Source organism: Antedon mediterranea, chromosome 6, assembly GCF_964355755.1.
Source record: "Antedon mediterranea chromosome 6, ecAntMedi1.1, whole genome shotgun sequence".
NCBI classification, from domain to species: domain Eukaryota; kingdom Metazoa; phylum Echinodermata; class Crinoidea; order Comatulida; family Antedonidae; genus Antedon; species Antedon mediterranea.
The window spans coordinates 24,514,403-24,540,001 of NC_092675.1; the positions used below are offsets into that span (position 1 = coordinate 24,514,403).

A 25,599-nucleotide genomic window follows, 5' to 3' on the forward strand; every position below is an offset into this window, starting at 1 on the left:
GATTGCTGAGATTATCAATATATATTTTATTGTTCTTGTTGTTATTGGTGCTTTTCCTCCCTCCTATTGTCATAGGCAAATTACTAATGACAAACATTATCAAGCAAAACAATTCATTCCTTCAATATCATGCATGGGTGCTATCTTGTTCTTAAATAACAAATGAACACATTTCTCTACTCTCTTTTTTTTTACGTGTTTTAAAACTTTCTTTAACAACTTTTTCTTTGTAATTTTAGTGGAGTTGCTTGCTATTCTCGTACGATTAGGGTTACTTCTTTTTTTTTTCAATTTACGAATAGTTCGTTGATGAGGTCAACCACTTAAATTATCTAGGCTCAGTTAAAACATCCACTGCAAACTGCACAATTGATATTAAGCCAATGTTTGGAATGGCTAAAAGATAGATAGAACTTCAGGAATGATCACGGTCTTACAACAGCACTGAAGATGAAATTAATCAAAACTTGTATGGAGTGTATTTCTTTACGTTAAGAAAGCCAATGCGAATCGGATGCTTGCTGCTGAAATGTGGTTCTTAAAAAGATTACTAAAAATCACATGGGAAGAGAAAAGAACAAACAAAACAAGGAACTTGGTGTGAAGAGACAACTGCTTTGAGAGATCGTGAAAAGAAAGCTAGCCTACGTTGGCCACATCTTAAGAAGCGGAAGTGCACTAACACTACAGATTTTTTTTTCGTCAACGGTTATTTTTATTTCAATATGAGATGAATACAGAAAAAGTTCACATAATAGACAATGAAGCAACTAGAATCATATTGAGTATATACACTAAAAGAATAAAATATTCTTGTCACGTAACGTCACGTAAGACCCTTTTTAAACTAAAATCATATATTTAATTAACTACCGGTAAGTAAACAGATAAAGTAAATCAGACAATAAACCAAATATCGAATAAATGAAAACAAAATATTAATAAGAAACATCAGTACGACATCATCAGATAATAGAAAGAAGGGTAGAAGGGAAGAGAAAGAGAGGACGGCAGAAGAAACAATAGTTTGATAACATCAATGAGTTGACAGGATCGAATTTAGTTCAAGCCAAAACGGACCTGCTTGGAAAAACAAATGAGATGTGAACAGATGGTAGCCAATCATCAGTATTGACGACAGCCGAACTTGAACTTGAGTACGCATTGTGATTGCATTTTTTTATTTTGTGATAAACCCCATGATTATATACCATATATTTCATTTCTTTTGTTGTATATGCAAATAAATCCTCTTGCACTTAATAATGTCATTTCAAGGTAAATAATAAAAGGACACTTCTTGGTGAAACAGTCTAATAAATACAATGTAGACTGGGTTTTGGAGTTGCATACATTTGATATATTTATTGTATCTAAAACATAATTAGCATAAAAAAGACTATGGTCAACTTTTAAACATAAATATATTATATTAACATATGTATAAAGAATAGTAAAATGAAATATGTACAAGATGAAATAGACTACTAACAACACTAAAGTCAGTATTTACATTATTTACAAAAAAAGAATGTTCAGCTCCCAAAACCGCGTAATTCATGTTGGAAAATAGACATTATTACTGTAGGCCTATATTACATTGTTACTTGGTACATGGCCAAACCATTTTTTTTCCTTTAACAATTTAAATATATTGAAATGTTTTTTAAATAGTTCTACAAATAAAAAAAAAATAATCTGTTTTTTCAAACTTAATAAATACTTTGTATAAATTAAAAACTTAGAAAAAGTAGTTTTTTATGTTTAAAACTGTTAAATTGATAATACAGTAGTAATACTGTTTGTAAAACTTGAAATTAAAAAAGCATTATACGGTTTGTGTTTCAAACCGTTTCTAATATACATGTTCTTATAAAACTTACACTACTTTCTTTGGTGTTTGGAATTTAAAAAGTCAAATTTATATTGTCATAAAATACAATAAATGTATATTACTGTATAAATCATCAATTGTTTTTAAACTACAGTAATATAAAATGTATGAAATTAAAAGTAAAAAACACAGGTATGGTACAGTAGGTGTCAACAAAAACAAAGCTAATATGGGTTTAGTTTTACTTTCTGTTGATAATACTGACAATAAAAACCAACTGACAAACCAGTAATGGTTCGAGTAATAAGGTACGCTAAAATGTAATCTTGCTTTTAAGAAACAGGCACATACCTGCTTCACACTATAGTTTTAGGCAGTGCAACTTAGCAGAATTGAACACTATGGCTATTATGAAAGCATACAATGGTAATTAGTATTAACATAGCAAATGTCAGAGATTATGCATATAATTATGCAAATAATTATGCAAAATTAATCAAAACTTGAGATATTAGACCCAATACTGGCTCTTTTTTAATTTAGGAGTATGCATTCCATGAGAGTCATGAGATAGACTATAAGACAATGAACCTGTGCCATTTGAATTTATACTTACCATCGACGATTTCTTAATAGAGGACGGAGAAGGAGGACGTCCAAGTGCTGTGACAGTTACCTGTGGTACTGCTGGACTTGCCACAGGACGATGTAGTGAACCAGATCCATTGTATGGAAATTCATGCGATGCTGCACTATAATTCACAGCACACACATTGAGAGGAGGTAAAATACCAGCTCGTCCTGGTATTGTTGAAGCACCCGGGTATGGCCCACCATCCATGTCTGGATATGGCGACTCTCGTCCACTATTACTTTCCTTTCGCTTTTTTTTCACTACAACTAAAACTACTACAAATATTATGATAAGAAAAGCAATGATTACAATAATGATTGGAATGATAATTGGAAACAGACTACTGTCCGAAGGAACATTGTCAATATTCTCTTTAATATACACTGGTAATGTTGTAAGTGGTTCTTCTGTGCCAATATCTTTGGCAACACTTGACAGATCAAAGTCTGCAACAAAATTAGGCCCAACTACTGTACCACTACCTGTATCAAATGAAGTTGTTTCAAATATTTCTGTAGTAGGTTGAAAGGGAGAGGGGAATATTGTAAAAAATCCATTTAATTGAACAGGTTGGGCTTTTATTGAGCTAACAAGTAAACTGTACATATCAGTCAAAGTTTCATTATCTTCAAGATCAACATGATGCATTTCAACAGCAACAAAACCTTCTGTTAGATCCATGAATGTAAATTCTGATAATTGTATCGATGTTGATGCATTTATTATGGCACCATAAGCTGGGTTATCTACAACGGTAAAGATTAGATCTGTCTCAGTATTTTCCTGAAGCTTGGTTGCACTGATTTGATCTGTAGAAAGTTGGAATGTATCTTCAGTAGTGACATTGAAACTGTTAAGAACAAATGCAGGTACAACAGTGATGTTAAGCGAGCACTCTTGAGAAATTGTCTCATCAACTGTTGCAACATATGAGAAACTATCACCAGATACAGAAAGATCCCACTGTACGTATTGAACCAGTTCCATGTCAACGTCATCTTGTAAAAATACTGTTACAATTTTTCCTTGCATCACAAAATTTCCAAATTTAGGTGCTGTAGTAATGTTGTAAGCAAGTTGCAATTTGTTACCATTTGTTGTTGAATTTAAATTGGATCTGTCAAGAAATATTTCAGTATTTCCTTGAAGAAGAAAAATATCTTTACCAGGCATTACGTCTATTGTGGTTGGAATGACTTTAACACTGAGGAGTTTGAACAAAGGTTTATGAGCACCATCTGAGACTTCAAAGGTAATGGCACCTGGTGTTGTACTGCCATCCTGAATAAACAGTATATCATGTGCGTTTATGTCTCCTTGTGTGAATGTCATGACATGGAGCTGTATGTTAGGTTTTAAAGTAATATACCCATTGGTTGGTTGAGTAAGAAGTTTGTATACTATCTGATCTGGTGGAGTGTCTTGATCGATGGTCTGCAAGTCATTTTTAGTGACAACATATTCTGCTCCTTGTGGAACCTCCATCAATAACTGCTTTGTAACAATCTCAAACATTTCATCATTAACTGGAGTAATAGTAATATTAATTAGTTCACTTTGACTAGTAACAACCAAATTCTGTTCATCTACAAGTGCAACTTTGATTTTTATAAAGTCTTTTTCAGTGTCTGAATCATCATGCACATATGTAATCTCATTCTTTTCTATGTTTTGATTTGTAAAGGTTTCATTTAATTCCATATCAATGTTATTTAACTTGAGAATTCCTTTATTTGGAAGTTCCGTTACAGCATAAAGAATTTTGAGATTTTCATCTTTTCCATCAGAAAATGATGGAAATGTAAACAGCTTCTCAGTAAACAGATTTGTGACACGAATGACAACTTGTTCGCCTTCTGTTACATTCAAACCACTATTATGTATATTCATGCTCTCATTAGCCTGAAGTGGGGTAATAGTAATGTTAACCATTCGATTAGTGAGGTTTTGTGAAAAAGGAACAAAAACATCAAATCTGAAAGAATCATGTATTGCTGGATTATGTATATCTGTATGTAGATAACATATAGTGCCATTTGAGATGTCATTCTGTGTAAACTGGCTAACTTGAAGGTGTGAAGAACTGGTTGCAGAAGTTAATTTTACAATCTCTCCATGCTGAGGATTCTGAGTGATGACATAAGTGATTGGATATCCTTGAATTTCCTGATTGGCAGTAACCAGCATGTTATCAATTGTGATTGGTTTTAAAGAGTGAGTACTAACTTTGAAAGGTTGGTTACTTGTTAAGCGTATTCTAAGTTCTTTTGCTGTAATGCTGAATATCTGTCGATTTGAAGTGTGGGTACCATCTGTAACATGAAAGGGAAATCCACCCGTACAGGAACCTAGAAGAAAAACAAATAAAATGGAAATTACTATTATACAATCAATAAAAGGCATTCAGGCATTATTAATAACATCAGCGTCATAACTGAATAAAAGTAATAAACTAATTTACAGCACATTTCCAAGAAATCTCTTATTTGGAGTGACATATTTTTTAATGAAACATGTTTATTTATGATTAGTACACATTGAATATTGTATTCGGATTTAGTGTATTACCTCTGTGTACAAAAATGACTTTTTCCTCATCCAGATCTTGCTGGGTAAAGGTCAAAATCGATTGGTTCCTGGCTCCTTTCATAATCAAGTGACCATTATTTGCTGAAGTTAATGTGTACACAAGTTCATTTGGACCAGAATCTTCATCAACGGTTCTTAGTACATCTCCAGAAAGAATTGCAGTAGAGTTAATGATAACCCCAAGTCCTTTATTTACAAGAACATTTGGTTTGTGATCATTAACAGTTAGCACATTAACCAGCATTTTGTATGTGTTGCTGACCTTACCAATTTTGGTGAAATTTGCAATGAAAGAGAAGCTATCAAGCAGGGTATTGCTACCATCATGAACATAGTAGACAAACTCATCTTGGATATCTTCCTTTGTGAAACTGGTGATGGGAACTCCTGCATTTCTATAGTGATCCAATATTCCATGTGATGGATTTGTAGTCAGTTGGATGATGTAATCATCTCCTTCATAGTATGGATGGTCAATACTAATGATTTCTGGTGTTATTGCTTTAGATCCACCTTCTTTCACAGTGATATTGTTAATAGTTAGTGGAATAATATGTGGTGCAATTTCAATAGTAAATGTAAGATTATAAAGCATTGATTGTCCATTATTAACATCGTATGTAAATGTATCTTGACTTTTACCTGCATCTTTGGTTTGAATATATTCTACTCTTCCTTGATTGACATCATGCTGAGTAAAAGTGAATTCTGCATCTCTTCTTTTTCTTGTATGTCTATTGGAGTTTAATTGTAAAATACCATATCTAGGTAATTTATTCACCATAAAAATAATATCGCCTGGTAAAGAATTCTCATGGTATACTCTAAGGTTTGACTTGCTCAGGACAACAGCTTTGCCTTGCTCCACAAAAAAGGGCTTGTTCTTAAAAATCTTTGGTGGAACCTGATGACTTTCAACATAAATGCTAATGGTAAGTGATCCATCCGTAACTAGATCTCTAGAAACAACAACAAAATCAAATCTATCCTTTAGATTTTCTAGACTATTTGTCTGTTCCGTACTCTGGTACTCAATTTTCTCCAAATACATATCTTCAAATGTAAATGATGTAACTGGGGAACCAAGATTCAGGATTTGTCCAAATACTGCAGGTTTCACAATATCAACAACAACATTTTTGTCCTTTATATTCATATTTGTTTCAAGTTGCAAGTATGAACCAGTAATAGTAGTGGTAGCACCATGTTTTACAGGCAATTCAGAATTGGTTGTAACAGTGAGAAATGGATCAGAAGCTATGACTTTAAAATAAGAAGTTGTTAATCGACTTTGATCATCATCTCTAACAACCAACAACATGCGAGCCTCATCCACACCATTGTGCTTAAATAGTAACTTTTCTTCATCAATATCTCTCTGGCGAAACCTATATACTTGCGTTTCAACATCATGAACCCAAACAAACTGTCCATTGCGTATTCCCTGTCTTCTGATTTCAATATCAGCATTATCAAAATTGATATCGTCATCTACAAATTTCAAATCTCTGTTGGTGAGAAGTTTCTTCCCATTCCGAACAACATGAAAAGGTTTGTCTACAATACGTCTAGGTTTATGATCATTGATCAAAATCACAGTTATATTAAAGTATCCAGGCTGTTGCACTTCATGCATTATTCCGGCTTGGTCAACAAATGAAGTTGATGCTAAGAAATTAAATGAGTCATTAAAACCTTCTGAATGATCATGTTGGTAGCGAACAGCACCATCTACAAGATCACTGTTAAAAAATGCTGAAATATTTCTAGATACAATTTTAGATGTTGAATCAATCAGCTGCAAAGAACCATGTTGCAAAGTTGATGTTAAAATGAACTCAAAATCCTCATTTTCCTCTACACTCACATATAATTGTTGAGCAGTTATTAGGCCTGATGCACCTTCTTTAACTGTGATTCCCAAATTTGTCATATTTAGTGGTCCAACTTCCGACACAAAGGAAAGATTGAATTTTAAGTGTGATGATTGCGCATTAGAAACAAAAGCTTGAAAGAGAAAAGAATCATTAATAGTTTGACCAACATCATCATTTATTTTATACTCTATGATTCCATTATTTATATCTCTTTGAGTGAAATTTTGACCAACCATTATTTTGTCTCCATTTTTTAGCAAATGACCCTTCAATGGAGGTCTGAGTATATTAAATCTTACTGGTGATGGAAAGGGTGCATCTATAACATCTGCTGACAAACTTTCCTGTGTAATCAATCCTTGTCGTTGTTTATTAAGTGTTAATCCAGTGTTGTTCAAGATTCTAATTTCAGTAATAAGTATATTTACTAAAACTCGTATATCCTCACTGGTTTGATCCAAGCAAGTCGCACGAACAGAAAAGGCATCACGCTTTCGACCGGCTCCATAATTATAATTATTAAGAATGTATCGTAACTTGTGTTTATCAATATGCCGTTGAGTGAATATGTTAACCTTTTTCCAAAGATTTCCATTTGTATTTTTCTGTATCTCACCATATCGTGGATTAGCAACTATTTCATAGCTTACGTCTAGTTCTTGATTGTTGGCATTTGATTCTATATCTAAATTCTCTTTTGTTATGATGACAGAATTTCCTGGATTGACACGCAATTTAGTACCATGAATCACAGACAGCTCTAAAGGGACTGCTTCAATTCGTAATGGCACTGGCCGGCTATATTTAAATCCATCGTTAACACGTAGTGTAACTCTTGATTTATTTGTAGGCCCAGTATGTACAAAAAATACCCTCCCTGCATTAACATCAGCTTGTGTGAAATCTTTTGTACGTAAATTGTCTACCGTTACATAGCCAATTTTTCTTGAATCTAAAACAGAATATGTTAAATTGCTTGTGTCTGTATCAGGATCATTAGCATTTAGTTCAGTTGATGACAATACAATGCTGGACCTTCGAATTATTTTAAGAATGTTATCAGATGGTATCAAAAGTTTTGGTGGGTCATTCACAGGTATTACATTCACATCTAAATTAAATTCTGCATTTTCAAACTGTTCTGGTAAGTTGTTCTTCCCAATCACTTCCAACACTAGCTTGATCTTATCTTTGAAATGTTCACTACCATCATGCCGATATGTAATCTTAGAAGAACCACTTAAATCGAGTAGAGTAAATTGCTCCGTTTTATCATTCTTCCTTAAAACATATCGATACAATCCACCATGCTTCGGCGGTTTTTGCTGGCGAAACAAAATTTGGGATGGACGTAAACTGTATAACGTAAGGTCAATGTTCAAGCGAATATTATTTGATGTTATAGTGACCCTGCCACCTTCTAGTAATGTCACCGGTTTTGTGCTAATTGGTTCGTTAATGACATCTACTGGAGGAAGTGTTGTAATTGTTTTAGTTGATTGGGAGATGTATAACGTAGGGTCCATTGTAGTGGTAAAATCTGCATTGCAGCTTTGTGAGGCACAATTACATTCATAGTTCTCTGTACCTATATCTGTGCAAAGTTCTTCTGCTTTGCATGGATTATCGTAACAAGGAAATCGGTAAATACATCCCATGCTAACGCCATGTGTAACACGTGTATCAGCTAGGGTTAGCTGTTGATTATTTACTTCAATATCACGTATACATCCTTGGAATGAACCACCTCTACTTGAATGCGTTATAGAATGAATGCCACTTTGAAGCGCATCAAGACGCGACTTTAGCACAACACCACCGATAAACATCATTTCATTCATGTTAAATATTTCGGAATCAGCTTCCAGCTCTTGGACCTCTGCTTCATAATCAACACTAATACTTATTGATGTGTCTGTAAATTCAATGATTAAATAATGCCAATTTGAGTTATCAATTTGTATACTAGAACTGAAGTCTACAGCACCGCTTCCTCGATTAAAAGTTGTACGTACTTTCCCATCTTTTAATTCTACAGCAATGAAATCCTTCGTGATTCCTCCTTGATAGAGAATTAAACCATTTGAAACGGACGTTTTCAACCAACAAGCAAATGAACCTCTTGTTAATATAGCCCATCTTGGCATCTGTAAATATGCTGTGTCCGATAAAAAGCTTATAGGGTCATTTGGGGCAGCAACAAATTGTGCGCTGCAGTTTGGAGTGATGTCATTTGATGTGGCATCATCAGTTTCCAGAGCCAGCTGGAATACATCAATATTATTAAATAAGACATTCTCAATGCAGCCCCTAAATGACTTTTCCACTTTACTTGAATAAGTGTGATTAAAGTGAATTGATGTGCCTCCGATATATATTCCATCTGTCACATCAAATACATAATTATTTCCAGGGAGATCCACTATTTTTGAGAATTTTTGATCAACAGAAAGCTTGACTGATCCTTCAAGTTGCTCAATAGATATCTGATGCCATTCAAGGTCATTGACCTTGATCTTCTGGTCAAGGGTCATATGAATTTCACCAGATCCAACTTGCATCCATACATGTATTCGGGAAGATTCAATCTGTATTATGCAGTAATCTGTTTGGCCTACAGCCATAAACAATAGTCCTCTTGTACGACTGGTACGGAACTGAAAAGAGATTTCATTCTCAGATGAGACATCTTCAAGTGGAAGGTGGATGAAACTTGTTCCATAGAATGAAGCTATAATAATAAAAAAAACATGATTATTAGTATACAAATATATATTTCTACTAATTAACATACACCATTCACATACTGGCTAAGGGTGGGCTAAAAGTCTTGATTCTTTAAATGTAACAAATTTGTAACACAACAAATCCTGGCAGATCCAGGATTTGTTGCTTAAAAATTGCATATGTTCTATCTGTATATGTCCTGATTTTTTTCTTCTCACTGACATTAGTAAGCGGGAAGTTAGTGCCTCATCGGCAGACTAGTTGTCGATGAAAAGTCACAAACTATTGTGGCGTATGTTATTCCCGCTCACAAGTTTTTTCTCAACCTCTAAAGCCTTGGTACACTCTTCTACACGGTCAAGCTACCAAGAGAGCGCAGTGGAAATGATATACGTTACCATAGTTTGACTTTTTCAAGCATTCAATTCAATCCATTAAAAACATTTCATTAAAAACATTTCAATCAAAACATTTCATTCAAAACAAAACATTAAATTCAAAGCATTTCATTCAAAGCATTTCATTCAAAGCATTTCATTCATATCGCATCATTCAATTCATATCGATGCATTTCATTCACATATTGCATCATAAAATACATATCATCGAAATGTTGTGTAAACGGCGTTCCATATGCAACAGACATGGTACTGTGGATAAAAATATGGATTTGAGTTTGAGTAATCTGTTTCACATTTTTGTACAAAATATGGTAATTAGGTATTTAATGACATTTATGTTATGTACAATTAAGTTTTATTTGCATTTAAATTTACATAATCTTGGAAATAGCGAACATCTTGATTTCAAAAGCGTAGTCATTTTACATGTAGTAATTGATTTACCTAGAACAGCTGAGATGATAGCCAACTAAAATAACTACTACTACAGTATAACCCTACAAGTCTCTCACATTTCACCCAATCTCATCTGACATAATAAAGGCATGTTGTTTAGTTCTCTGCAATAAGCTGTTTAGGAGTATTTAATTCCATTGGCATACACCCTACTTTTAACAAGAGGCTAGGCCAAGGCCTAAACCATAAAATCTTTCGAGACGAGTAGGGAGTTACCCCGGTGTATTACTACATCACAGCCACTGACCACCAACTGGGCCCTCTGGGAGATCAGTCTTTGACTGAAGAGGTCACCCAGTATAAAGATAAAACAAACAAACAAACAAACACAATTTGTGGAGGCAGTCCATTCCAATTTTGTAGAATAATTATAGACGGCGCACACTACAGGCTGATTTTCGAAAGTGCCCAGTCAACAGCCTATCCTTGTGTTGCGCGTGTGGTTGTTGCTCATTAAACAAGGATGAACCACATACAACAAAATTCAATGGGATAATTTACAAGATTGCACTTAAAATGCATAGTTGATGACATAAGAGTTCAATGGAGTAGTTATTGAATATCATCTGACCCACAATCCTCCAATCAAATGTCAAGAATCTACTACTATGTTACAATAAAGGAATAAACTCTTTACATTCAAACAATTGTTGTTTATTATACTGGGTAGGGCACTAGGAAAACATTTTTTTTCGACAAAATGAAGATTTTTTATTTACATTCACCAAAATAAATAATCATTATATATGCCTCTTTTGTTTTTATTTCTTTTATTCCTGTCCACTTAAGCAGCGCTTGTCTGATATAAATCTATCTATCTTGTCCAAGTACCTTCACTTGCACTGATGAAGGGCTAGTGTTGCCCAAAGGCTCTGCTAACTTTTCTGGCTATTTTACTTCATCGTTTTGATTTAGCTTTTCGCTTTTTTTTTTTATCTCCATTGAGATCCAGCCACTGATACCCACAGCATTGTCATTTTTTCAATATTTTGCCTATATATATATATTCTAAAATATACAGGCAGTACTGTAGAAGACATTTGTATGCCAAAGGTTACAACATTTATATTGAAATACGTTCATCTGGCAACAACTCAAACATATCAATATGCATTATTTGCAATTAAGTAAATTAAAACATTGATCTTTCAGCAGGAATTATCTGATAAGTTTCAAATAACATTAAGCTTGATACTAATCAACGTGATAGCACATGACCGTACAATCTGGTCTAGTGAATACATTGACATAATTAATAGGATTCAAATTTTACCAATCATAGCGATATTATACATAATAAATAGGACTACAGGGCATTCTAGTTTATAATAAATAAATGCAATTAAAATTACTACTGCATATTATTGAGCTAGTGATGTGTTTTGATTTAAAGAAGATGACTGCCACCTGGAACTTGATGTTTAATTTCTTTGCAACTCATAACAAAGCTATTCTGGGTTTGCCAAAAAAATGTGCAATAACTTATTAGGTTACTGAACTGAGGAAAAACACTGGTGCATTGAAACTCATGTTCTTTGTCAACTAAAAAAAATGGTGGAGATTTTGCACTCATTGCACAATGAATTACTAACTTGAAGCAAAGCAAACTTCATCCTCAAAAATAATAACTTTTATGTAAATAATTCTTCGTACACATCCGTGTTAGGAAATCAAACTGGAACTAAACTCATTTTAAAGATAATTAAGTTTTTTTAACCTCTACATTTATACATTATAAATAATTATATTATAATATTATGTGATTACAGTTTTTTAATTAAATGTTATGTTGTCATTTAAAATCATTTGAAATCAAGCTCGAACTACACTCATTTTAAAGATAATTAAGTTTGTTTAACCTCTACATATTTATATTATAATTATGTTAATAATATGCAATATCAGTTTTTTAATTATGTTATGTTGTCATTAAAACCGAATTGCATGTTCAAGGTTAGTGGTCACCCAGTGAATGACATCAAATAATTATCTAATTCTGAAGAGATACAGTTTAAAAGTATTTTAAAATGTCATTTGTAATTTGTATTGTACTGAAATTTGCCAAAGTCCCAAAAATGGTTAAGACACAGTCACTTCAAGTCTTCCACTTATAAAAAATAAATTAAATCAATTTTAGAGAAATATAATCCAATTCATAATTCCAGTTTGTTAGCATTAGCAAAACTGCGTTGTTAAAAAAACAATTATTATGATTCACAAATCAGCAGTCCTACAATATAGCAGGGAGTTGTAAAATATTTTCTTATTTTACAACTCCCTGAGTATAGCAACATATTATCTGATAGGTTTTATGGGTTTTAGCATGGTCCTAGCAAACATCCTATCCAGCAAACCCGCTCTTAAATAGTAGGCCTTAGTATTATTTTTTTTTAATGTTATAGCATTTTTAACCTAAGGGTTTATTTCTGCTGCATATAGCACAACATAAGCCATTTTAAATTTCTAAAAAAGAAAAAGAAGCCCTCCAAAATAAAAGAAGAAGAGTTTCAAAATTTGGCCAAAATGATATGAATAAGCTCTCACGCTGAGAGTAGGCTATAAAGTCAAAATGAGCATTAAATTAAATCACTGACGCCATGTTGATGACAAACATGTTTTAGTACAAGTTTAGTACAGAGAGAACATTGTTTTGCGAGTAACATCCTATCTATCTTTAACATCTAATTTTATTTTAGTACTTATCCAATTCTTGATCTTGTCAGTTTTGCTTCCAACGTAATAATCTGTTAAAAACAAGATCTCCACTCAACTCAAACTAGATTTAGAATGAATTGAAAATCAATTTGCCTTGCCCTGAGTTGAAGAGATAATTGTTGTCAGTTTTCTTTTTTTCTTTTCTCTACTAAACCATATTTTGCATATTAAAGGGAAAGTTTTGTATTGTACTTATGAAAATAATGTACACTTTAATTTGTCAATAATAGTAATATAGTATATTGAACACACACTTGAGTGTATTCTTGGTTAATAGGTTAATTTCATATGTGCGCTGCTCACTATTAGTTCAAATTAAATAGCACAGAGTGAAATACGGTATTCTCTTAATTCAATGAATACAAAACATTCAAAATATTTTCACTATTTAGTTTCACCATTTATTTTAACTGATTCATGTCAACCAATGTTAACATCTAAAACAATGATATTAATATACACAACATAAAATGATAGGTTAGAATTTAAATTTATTTGTCGTACTAATTCATACAAGACAATTGATAGTCACTGGTCTACCAGTGTTGTGCATTAAAGATTGTATTGTATTGTCCCGTCCCCTTAAAAAATAATTTTTACAATTTTGTTTGTTGAATATGCCATTTTAATGTCACCTAATAGTTATCCACTTTGAGCAAAAATTAGATTGGAAAAAAATGTATTTACCTAAAAAATGTATTTTAAAGCAAGAAATAGTCAAATTGGCTGCCAGCCAATATGGTTTTTTATGGTTTTATGTTATTTTATAAGTGAAACATTATTTTTGTCTATGGAAGTGATTAGCCTTATTAAAACTACAAAATAACCTATTCAAAAGTCTGATTTAATTAATCTACATTTTTCATGTTTTGTGGGGGGACAATACATTTTTAAATTAAAATTTTACTAATCTACACAAGACCATTGATGGTCACTGTGCATTAATGTTAAATGATTTTGTTTATTCTTGCGATACTTTACAACCTACTAGAAACGAAGAAGAAACCTGACAACTAATTGCTTTCAACCTTAATAACGAAATCAATAAAATTAATTGAATATGGAAACGTGATAATAGCCATATTGAAGCCTGTATGAGAGAGTCTAGCTGCCTTTGAATGAAACCAATTACAGTACTTTGTCAATGAAGACTAAAATTTACTCTTTTCATCAATGAATTATAATTAGTAAATTTGAGAATGGGTCTAATAAGAATTGTGTGTAGTCAGCATACTGTAGATTCCAGGTAACAATATATTATAGCAAGCCAAGAATAAACCAATTTAGAAAACAGTATTTTCATTATTAATGCTGAAGCTGAATGAAACAGTGTTCATAAAAATACTTATTACTGTATATTTATCTCAATTGTTTATGTGTCATAGGTAAACAAAATTTGTATACATATGTTTTATCCGGGTAAAAAAACGATTGGGATTCCCGGGATCCCGCCCGGCAGTGATTTGCGTAAAATCCCACCGGGAATTATGGTCTGGATCGATTCCTGGTTGCTTTTCACGCAAATCCCATCAGGATCCCGCTATAGTATTGCGATGTTTAGATTGTTCTACTCAATATTCATGAGTTTTCATGTTAAGTAAGTTTGTGTTTTTAAAGTGCACATTCCTAGTTTACATGACTCATGTAATTCAAACATCCAGCTTAATGACAATATAAGCACATTGTAAACAATTGCAGTGAAATGAACCAATTACCATAAAGAATGTTGCTGTTACTCATAAGTAAACTAAACAAGCTTAATTGTCTGTCTGGTGATGAGAGAATTCTATCAAAATATCATACAACCAAGGAAAACCATGTTACTAAAAATTGATTGCAAATATATATAAAGACCCTTGCACTAAACTATCATGCAATGTTCTCAACCTAATTTTGTATTACTGGTAATTGCATGATTTGATCTAACAATTATCATATATAGGTCTGGTAACAAAAAATAAAGAAATTCTTTTTACTCGGGGTACCCGAGTCTAGGACTCACTCACCTTCTCCTCCATCCGACACTATTGAGTAAAAAATGCGATTTATAAAGTACTACTCCTCCCTTATTCGTTGTAGTATTGAGCTGGGATTTGGCATGAATATACTACAGGGACATGTCCGCAAAGCTATAAAGCCGGATTTTTAAATTTCAAACAGGATGCAGCCATATGACGTCTCAAAGACGGTACCGTATAGCCGTATAAACTATTTGGTAGCGAGGTTATTGATGTGTATGTGATGTCACATCCCGTCTGACATCGACGTCATTACAGCTTCTTTTGTGGTACCGAGTATCGCACATTCGTGCTTGTTTTTTCTATCAACAATTGTCAACAATTCAACACACTTCATTTAAACAAATAAATAAATTAATAAATATTAATATTTTCTGTACTGTACAGGGTATGTAATTGAGAGATTTTACTGTAACTAAATATTGCTGTATTATTTTCCCAAAATAAATGGATACTGAATGGATTATTTATTAACATGATATACACAGAAGCTATTCTCAAATGATACACAGAAGCTATTCTCAAATGATACTCATCATCTAATATCTAATAATACAATGAAAATTAAATCACAACTGACCACCAGATAGCGATCATCAGTTCAAGTATATTGACCAATTAGTTAACATCTGGTAATGTTTAACATCACAGGTTTTTTATGATAAACTAGAAAGAATGGAACAAATTACACAGTCCATTAATTTCAGGGATATGGTACCTCTTAAGGAATTAACACTGCATAAAAAATGTGACTTGAGCAAGAAAAAAAAACCTTTTCTGTGTAGACTAGGAGATTACCTTTTCTTTAAAATAATTTAAAAATTAAAAGTATATTCTAATACTTACTGTATTTTAATAATTAGACATAGATCTTACATATTGTACACCATTCCTATTTCTCCTGCAAAAAAATAAATGATTGAAAACCTCCAATTGCTGAAAACTTTTAGGTACAACACAAACTAATTTATTTTCGCCATTGACCTTAAGTGACCTTACTACTGTACAGTAGCATCTTGAACATTTGACCACATGAGAGTATTGCATTTTGGGTGATGTTAACATTAGTTTTTGACACCACTGATACGGTTATTTGGGAGCACACATTTAGCAGGTTATTCAGCAGAAACAGACCTATATAGTGCTACATGAACTATTAAATGATCCACTTTCCGTGTTGTTGTTTTATCATGCTAATTACTTCCTCATTTACATACAACCTGTCCTATTGGTATATAAGTACTCTAGGCATGGTTTTCTGTTCCAAAATGAGAATAGTTTCTCCTAAAAATAGCACATTTTAAGGCAGTTTGCCTATTCTTTAAATGTCTCACTATAGTTATTTTAACTTGAAAGTTCAGTGGAATCATTCATGAACTAAATGACTTTTTAAAATAAGTTCCAGCATGTTTTTATTCTACTGTCTAATATAAAAACAATGAACTGATCACAATGATTGACATGCTGTGTGTGTTGGTATATAGTAACCACTCTTGTCTTATATTGGTATCAATTTCATCAGTCATCAATAAAGCATATATAATTGTGCATTAATTTAGATGAGAAATTATTGATGAATTCTAGGTTTAGTCATGTATAAGATATCTATTGCAGCAGGGAACTTGATCTATGCCTTAACACCTCTTCCTTGTCACCTGGCAATTAATTGTTTTGTTCATAGCTAACCTACTGATGCAATTTTTAAAATATGATTTTAAATATCATGCCAATGGAAATCACTGAGAAGCAGCAGCAAATATGAAGAGAAAAAGAACAACTAAAGCATTAAGCCTTTTACATAATTCTATATAACCAGTTGCAGCCGGTGATTTTCTTTTAATTTAAATTCATTTTCAAATCCTATTTTTGATTATTTAACTACAATGGTATTAAACTACCTGTACATCTATAAAACAGATTAATTACTATTTAAGAAAAAGTTATAATAAATTATCACTTTTCAAAATATGAAGTACAGTATTTGTATTAGTTTGCTGTAGGTGTGTTACAGGAAAGGTGACTAGACAGCTTTGCCATCTAATTGCTCATGGTATAAAAAATACACATTTAACATATATCTATTTTATATTCTAAATAATCAAATTAATAGTAATAGCCAAAACAATGAATTTCATAAAAGATATAACTCTCCTCTACTACTAATTTGTACATTCTCTTAATATACAGTACAGTACCTCAAAGATCAAAGGGCTTTCTTCAATGCATAGGCATACAACACTCTATTATTCTCAATAAATATTTTACTGAATAATAAACAAACAGCTAATATATTGTTATTCATTGTTCTGCCACACTTTATACAATATAGTCATTCACAGAAAGCTAATAGTCTACACAATGAATACAAAGATTGTTAACAGGCTAAGTATTGTAATTGCTTACAATTCCACATCTCGTTTTAACTGCCAGAAAAGTACTCATGGATTATATTAAATGATGTGATGTAGGCCCATATAAATCATTTTTGTGGTAGCAGAAATTAGACCAAATTGTTTTAAAACTTCAAATAAAGTGATTATTATTCTCAGCTTATTGTCTGTTAAAATTTGATTTGAGATCTGGTTAACAACAGCAATGCAGAAATATAAACAGAGAAAGATGTTTGCCTGACACTTAAAAAAATATATTACAGAAATTGCACAGAAGAACACAAAGAGTATTTAAATATGCCTATAGTATATAGAATGTGTAGTAATTATTCTAATTATTTCCCAGTATATTTTAATAATAAAGACACTTAATATTCACTTTAAGAATAATAGCCTTGATGCTTTTCAATACTGCACAGTGGTGTTCTTGTTTACTTTAGTAAAAGTCAAATATTGAAATAAGAGGTTAAAATAAATAATTACATACTAAACATTGTAAATAATTGTCAGTGCATTAGGAATTTGCAAACTGTTTTATCTTACAATGTATCTCTACAATTACAAGCATGGGTTATAAATATTATTAATATTGGCAGGTACAGTAGGCTTTCATTCAAGGGAATCTATGATTTGTAAAAGGTAGATACTTAAAAAGTGGTACTGAGGTATACAGTATATAACAGTAATATAGTAGATCTAGTATACTGTTAACATATTTTTAGTTATCCGCATTGAGCGGATAACTCCTTGTAACTGTACTGGATCAATTTCTATGTTTTTCTTCTTTCTTTCCTCCACTTTTTTGTGGCTCATGTATCTCTAAAATGTGTTAACATAACATTTCATAACTTTGTCAACATATGAACATTTATATGAAGTTGTGCAGCATGTATTTTTTAAATACGTCAGAGTTGCGCAACATGACTTACGTGCGATTTTATGAATTTCAATGATTGATCATAGATTAAAAACCAAGCATAATTTTTTTTTTACACTTTGTGAAAATTTAAGTCATATCAAGGGCAAACTTTTTGTGGATTAAAAATGGCATGTTTTACAAGAAGTTACGCGCACACGCGCATTTAAAATTTCAAAATGCGCAAAATTTATTTCTAATCAACTTTATACGCGTTTCATGTCATTTTAAGCTTGTCAAAAATTCCCAAGGATGCGCAAATTTTTGCGCGCGCGGTTTACACAAAGCGTGAAATACGTCAATGTTTTACGTAAATCATATTTTTCCAGCCTTTTATAGTAATTTTACCAAATATGGAACCATTTCTACTTAAAATTACGTCAATACGAGCACGTCGAATTGGACAATTTGCGCATGTTTTTGATGAAAAAGTTCAAAAATTCGTCAAAATCATGCCCTTTTTTAAACAGTCATAGTTTCTAAACTAAACGGTGAAAGTTATTTTTATTACATATTCTGGAAGTTGATGAGTTGTAGATATCGGTTCATGCTTTAATATGGCTAACCGGACATTGTGACGTCATCGTATGGCCACGCGAATATAAAATATAGGATTTTTGTATCTTTCGTCATAGCTCATCACATTTAATAGAGCGCATCTCCACTTATCTGTTTTTCATTTTCATCCCGATTTTTATATTTTCTAGGTCAATCAACTATCTTTCGCATGAGTTAAAAATATTTTAATTTTTATGACGTAATGATGTCTAAAAATGTAGATAACCTGGGTCACTTATTTTCATCTTTACAGTAAATTTCAATCTGTTATAGCTCGTCAGAATAAAACGTGATAATCATGATTAAAACATTTTCAGGAAGCTATTGGATTGTAGATACGAATTCATGTGAACATTTGCCAATTAGATGTTGTGATGTCATCATATGGCCAGTTAAATAAAAAAAGTCGTATTTTCATCTTTTGCATCATAGTTCATTACATTTAAAAGAGCGCGCATCAATATTTCACATATTCAAATTTCTTAAATACGTTAATATGTTGTTGCTGAGATAATTTCCTTCCGAAATTGCTATCTTAGTTTTTCATTTTGATACCGTCGCCATTTTAAAAATTGGAATAAATAGCTGGTCCCGTAATTTCACCTATTCTACACTGTATGAAGTATACAGATTATACCGTTTGCACTGTATATACCATATGACACAAAATTGACAGAATTCAGCACTAAACAGCATATCATATTCTTCAGTTCAGGTCATAATCTTTTTCTGTGTGCAAACTGTCAACGTATGACGTGCACGTGGCGTTTGTGTGGTGCGGATAACTAACTCGTCAAAGTGACGAGTTACATGTCTAGTGTACAGTAGCTGTTGTATTTTTTTTTATATTTTAAACATATTAATCTCTAGAGCTCTAGAGTAAAATTATAAATTATTTTTTAATTTAAAAAATATTTTCTCTTCCATAAACAGATTATAATAAGTGAAGTGTCAAAAGAATTGAATCCAGGAATTGGACATCAAGCACTGTGCAATAAGATGGTTGACTTTCAAGAAATGGTCAAAATCTTCAACAGGAGATAAGAGAAAGCCATTATTTTTGAAATAAACAAAGAGACTCATAGATAGGCTGTCTATTTAAAGCTGTAAAAGATAATGAATACATTACTGGTGATATTAAAATATGGCCTGACCGAAGTTAAGCAACGTTGGACTCAGTTAGAGCTTGGATGGGAATACCTGCTGAGGTCCCATTAGGCATTTGAAATCAGCACTGCTGAATGTTATGGCAGCCCCTGCATCTAGTATCTGCCTCAGATGTATTGGCTTATGCATCTCCTCTGGTTAAGGTGGGCACTGGACGAGAGAAGCCCTTGGTCAATGTTGGGACCAGCCAAAGGTGAACAGTCCTGGCTTTAGTCATCAGTCAGATGAATGTAAGACTAATTGACATTTTCGTTTACAACAGAAGTTGGCCATATATACATTAAAATAACAAACTCCATTCATGTTCAGTTTACAGCAGACTTTAATAAACATGAATACTATAAAGTGTTGACATCCTTCTAAACCTGTACACTCTTCTTCGTAATTGAGACAATCAATCAAGTTTTCACTATTAAATCACAACACATGATGACTAGACAGTGATTAAAGTACTCATGCTTTAAGTTTTAATAAGCTTACACGCTTCAAATACAAGTCGATGAATCATACATTACTTTAATATCACAAATTATTAATGAGGTAATTTCAATAAAACATTAAATTGGAATGATGGAACTTTATGACTTACAAAGGTTTAGTGCAGCCAACAAAATCTATTAATCATACTGTTTAATAATTATCGATCTATAGTTTCCTCTTAGTCTTATCTTAAAAAAATTGTGAATAAATAATGATATATATAGGCTATATGATTTTTTTTTTGTTTATTGAGATATTTCAAATTAACCAGTAAAATCCCTATCCTTTTGTACACAAATGTTGTAGTAGAGCCATCCAATAATATGAAAAATAAACTGTGTGCAAAAAAATGTTATCAGATGAATATATATAACTGTACTGTAATGTAGGTAATTTAACTTGGATTTTTGGGGCATCTGTAAAGCTACATACTTTCACACACATTTCTGTTTCATGGAATGGAAGACGTTAAAAACGTTTAAATAATGAAAAACTATACAGTATAAAGAATTTAACTCTGCCATCTTCCAAAAACAAAAGTGTGAATGTAGCTAAAGCACAGTAAACCATAGTAGCATACTACTGTATGTATATAAAAGTACAGCTATTAAGGCCCTGTTCAGACCCATGGCGTTAGACCGTTTTAGCGTACAACGTTACTATCAAGGTCACGTTACAAACCGCAGAGAAAAAAACGAGGTGTTCAGACCCATAGCGTACGATTATCGTTACAACGGAAGTACGTCATCCAGGTTGTTTCTAGTTGCATATTCATGTGCTCTTACCCACGTGTTTTCATCATTATTTCCACTGTATATAGGCCTAGATCTCAGCCCTACAATTATGACAAAATTTGCCGTAAATAAAACATACCTCAGCATTTATTTAAAAAAAAAATATAGTAAAGCCAAATTTCTGTTTCTATTGTTTTTATTTTGTAGTAAAAAACATTTTCCCCAGGCTCTTGTGTTACGAAAATAAAGCAGGCCTCGTAATGATGAAGAAAACAATGATTGTGATTAGTCTATCCAGTCCAGTCAAAGATATATATTCTTTAGTTCAGTCGGTTGAAAATAACCCTTAACTTGCTAATAAAAGGGACACAGCTCCCCTTGTTTGTTTACTGATTTTTTTAGGAGTTAGGGGGTTTTCAGCATTAAACTTGTCCAGTCTAGTCTGCCTTGATGAATGAGTGACTTGATGTCCCACGCTAGTTTTTAGCTTGAATGAAATGCGTGAATGGCTCTAGGCCTAGCTAGGCCTAAAAGCGGATGGGATCGTAGTCCCTATGTTTAAATACAAGGTGCATGTATTTATGTCATTTGTTAGAAAATATAATGGTAATCAGTTGATAATAGTTTGTTTGCCTTTGTAACAGTTGTATTTGTAGTGTAGTTAGGCCTTATTTATTCTGGCCTTTTTGTTATTGAAATCCATCTCACACATTGACGATACAAGATGTCAGCCTAGGTCAAACCTTGTTTCGCGTCATAACAGGAAACGTTCTGATTGGATACAACGTTGACTTACAGTAGCGTCGTACGCTAAAACGGTACTATCAACCGTTTTCCACTACAACGCTACAACCGTTGTACAACGCGTTGTACGCTAATCCCCAACTGTTCAGACACACATTCTTTTAGCGTCGTACGCTAAAACGGTCTAACGCCATGGGTCTGAACAGGGCCTAAAATAAAGTATGCCTGTCTATCTACAAATATTTTAGCATTACTCTCTAGGGTATGCAATATAGAAATGGAATTATAATTGAAAACATGTGTGCATTGAATTAAATATCCACCCTTCTGTGTACAGGTCACTAGGGGTTTAAGAAAGAAATGCTGCTGGTATTGATGTTGGTAAATCTATCATTCATTTTTACAGTGGTGGAGCCAGGATTTGCCTGAGAGAGAGGCTAAAATAAGCAATCGTTATTCTCCATAGTTAGCAATTCCACTGGATAACAATTAAAATTTAAAAACAAGAAATATTTCTTACAAAAAACGCCGCGTAACTTTTTGACTGGACAGTTGTAAGAACAGTCTTCATTAATCTAATATAATAGGTCGGCCAATCAAAACGCAAGTGAACAATTGGGACTTTACTTGTGATTTATGTCATTGGCCTGTCAGCACAGTCGTTTCTTTCTAGAATTAAACGCACAAACTTGTACTGTATTGGGAATAATGTATGTGGTTATTACTATCGCATTTAGGTATTGATAATAATAATAATATGGCTTTTGAATATATAATTACTGTCTGTAGAATAACATTTATACATTTTCGGTTCGCGATGAAAAGTTATATGAATGGATTTGTAATAGGTATTTATAATAATAGTATATGGGTTGTATTATTGCTAAGCTATCACCAAATCGCGTTATAACATTATTTCTCAGGGTTTTTTGCACCATTGATCAATACCAAACGCGTATCGGTATTATAGTTTTTAATGAATCATTACATTAATAAAAATACCCAATTAAATCAATCGCGTCAGTCTAATTCCGACTTATGTTTCAATCACATAGTTCTGTGTCTACACTGTCCCAACTAGTTTAACAAAAAAAGTGTGATGTGCCCAAATATGGTAGTGATATGCCCGATTATCGTAGTGGTATGACATCGTCATGTCTATAATTATAATATGGGCACATCATATTTAGTTTGATAGTATAGACAGAGCTTAAGGATTATATTTAAAAAATGTTTTCTTACATTTTGAACGGAAGTATTTATTTGTTTATAAGCCCAATTTTCCAGTCTTAATTTTACATTTTGAAAAAAAGTATTTATTTGTTTATAAGCCCAATTTTCCAGTCTTAATTTTACATTTTGAAAAAAAAGTATTTTATTTGTTGATAAGCCCAATTGTGCAGTCTTATTTTACATTTTGAACGAAAGTATTTATTTGTTGATAAGCCCAATTTTGCAGTCTTATTTTACATTTTAAACGAAAGTATTTATTTGTTGATAAGCCCAATTTTCCAGTTTAATAATAATGACCCCTTCCACAGTGCTTATACCATATACATTTTACATGATATTGACCGTGGGTTCTTTACGCCTCTGATGCATTTGTTTTTATTGTACCTTTTTAATAAATTATTATATGTTTAGGCCTAATCACACCCAATTTAATGAAACGGTCAGATTCCGATTTCAATTGAACGAAAGTAGTACTGTATTTATTATTCATTGATAAGCCAAGGGTCCCATGGCGTTAGCCGATATCTTGAGCATTTGACTCTTGTGTCAACCTGTAACACAAATCATTCTTCAAAATCTAAAGAAAGAACCTCACACGTCTTTTTTGTGAGTGATACACTATGGATATGCCCACGGAAATAATATGTGGACATTGCAAACAATCATAGGCCTACAGTAACAAACATAACATGGCTAATAAGCATAACATTCAGACTTGCTTGTTTTCTAGTGGATTTTTATTTACTTTAGCATGTAGAATAAAACTAGTAACAGTGGCTATATTAATAATTATACTGATTATCCTTGATGTTATCGCGTCTAATAATAAAATATTTTGTTGTTGATAAGCCCAATTTTTCAGCCTTGATTTTACATTTTGAACGAAAGTATTTATTTGCATGATAAGCCCAATTTTGCAGTCTTAATAATGACCCTTCCACAGTGCATTTTACATGATATTGACCGAGGGTTTTTACGCCTCTATAGCCACTGATCAATACCATAATTAATGTACTTTTTTAAATGAATATTGAAATGTTTCAACATACCCAATTCAAAAAAACGGTCCGTTTTCGAGTTCAATCTTTTGATTAGAGAGGTTGGAGTTTCATTTTGAACGAAAGTATTTATTTGATTGATAAGCCCAATTTTGCAGTCTTAATAATGACCCTTCCACGGTGCATTTTACATGATATTGACCGAGGGTTTTTACGCCTCTATAGCCACTGATCAATACCATAATTAATGTACTTTTTTAAATGAATATTGAAATGTTTCAACATACCCAATTCAAAAAAACGGTCCGTTTTCGAGTTCAATCTTTTGATTAGAGAGGTTGGAGTTTCATTTTGAACGAAAGTATTTATTTGATTGATAAGCCAAATTTCTAGTCCTAATGATTTGAGATTCAACGGGTTTTGCTTTCAATTGTATAATAATATAATTATAATTATATATATATATATATAAATATAATATTAAGTATAATTATGAATTCACCAACACTTTCAGGCCCGGGGCCGAGTTTGTGTAGACCAGACTTCCATGCACAGCCACATGTTAAGGAATATGAATCTCTTTATGATTTTAATATGGTTCGAAATGATATTACATAGCAACGATTAGACAGCAACTGTGCAAGAGTCCAACTAATAAAATCGAAATGATCAATTAATTGAACATTTGCAGCATAAGGCCCATACACTAGGACGATAACGATCGACGATAAATAGACAAATGTGCATTTTTAATACATAAACCAAAAGAAATATAAACAATTCCTTTGATGAAAATTATATTTTCACACGTCCAATCAAATGACGTCATGATTAGTAAGACCAATAATATCGTGACAATACAGCGATTTTATTGTTTTTATTTATCATGACGTCATTTGATTGGAATTTGAATTATTTTTATCAAAGACAGCATAAATGATTATCCTATAGGTCTAGAACGAAAACCTTTCTAATTTCTTTTGGTTTATGTGAAAAAAATGCATGCTATATATTTATCGTCCGTCGTTATCGTCATAGTGTAATTGAGCCTTTATACAAAAAAAAAATAAATTGATTACGAAGTTACATGTCATTTTCACCTTTCACCAAAAAACTAACCTTTTCAAA

At 32.4% G+C, this 25,599-nt stretch overlaps 1 protein-coding gene across 1 annotated transcript in view; it reads right to left on the minus strand.

The window, feature by feature from the left end:
* Nucleotides 1-759: 759 nt before the first annotated feature.
* LOC140052521 (chondroitin sulfate proteoglycan 4-like) overlaps nucleotides 760-25,599 on the minus strand; it is a 28,061-nt gene continuing 3,221 nt past the window's right edge. Inside the window, exons 2-3 of the mRNA XM_072098129.1 lie at nucleotides 5,037-9,665; nucleotides 760-4,816 (exon numbers count right to left, since the gene is read on the minus strand). Of these exons, the coding sequence (XP_071954230.1) occupies nucleotides 2,346-4,816; nucleotides 5,037-9,665 (7,100 nt within the window). The 3' untranslated portion in view covers nucleotides 760-2,345. The remainder of the gene's footprint in view (nucleotides 4,817-5,036; nucleotides 9,666-25,599) is intronic.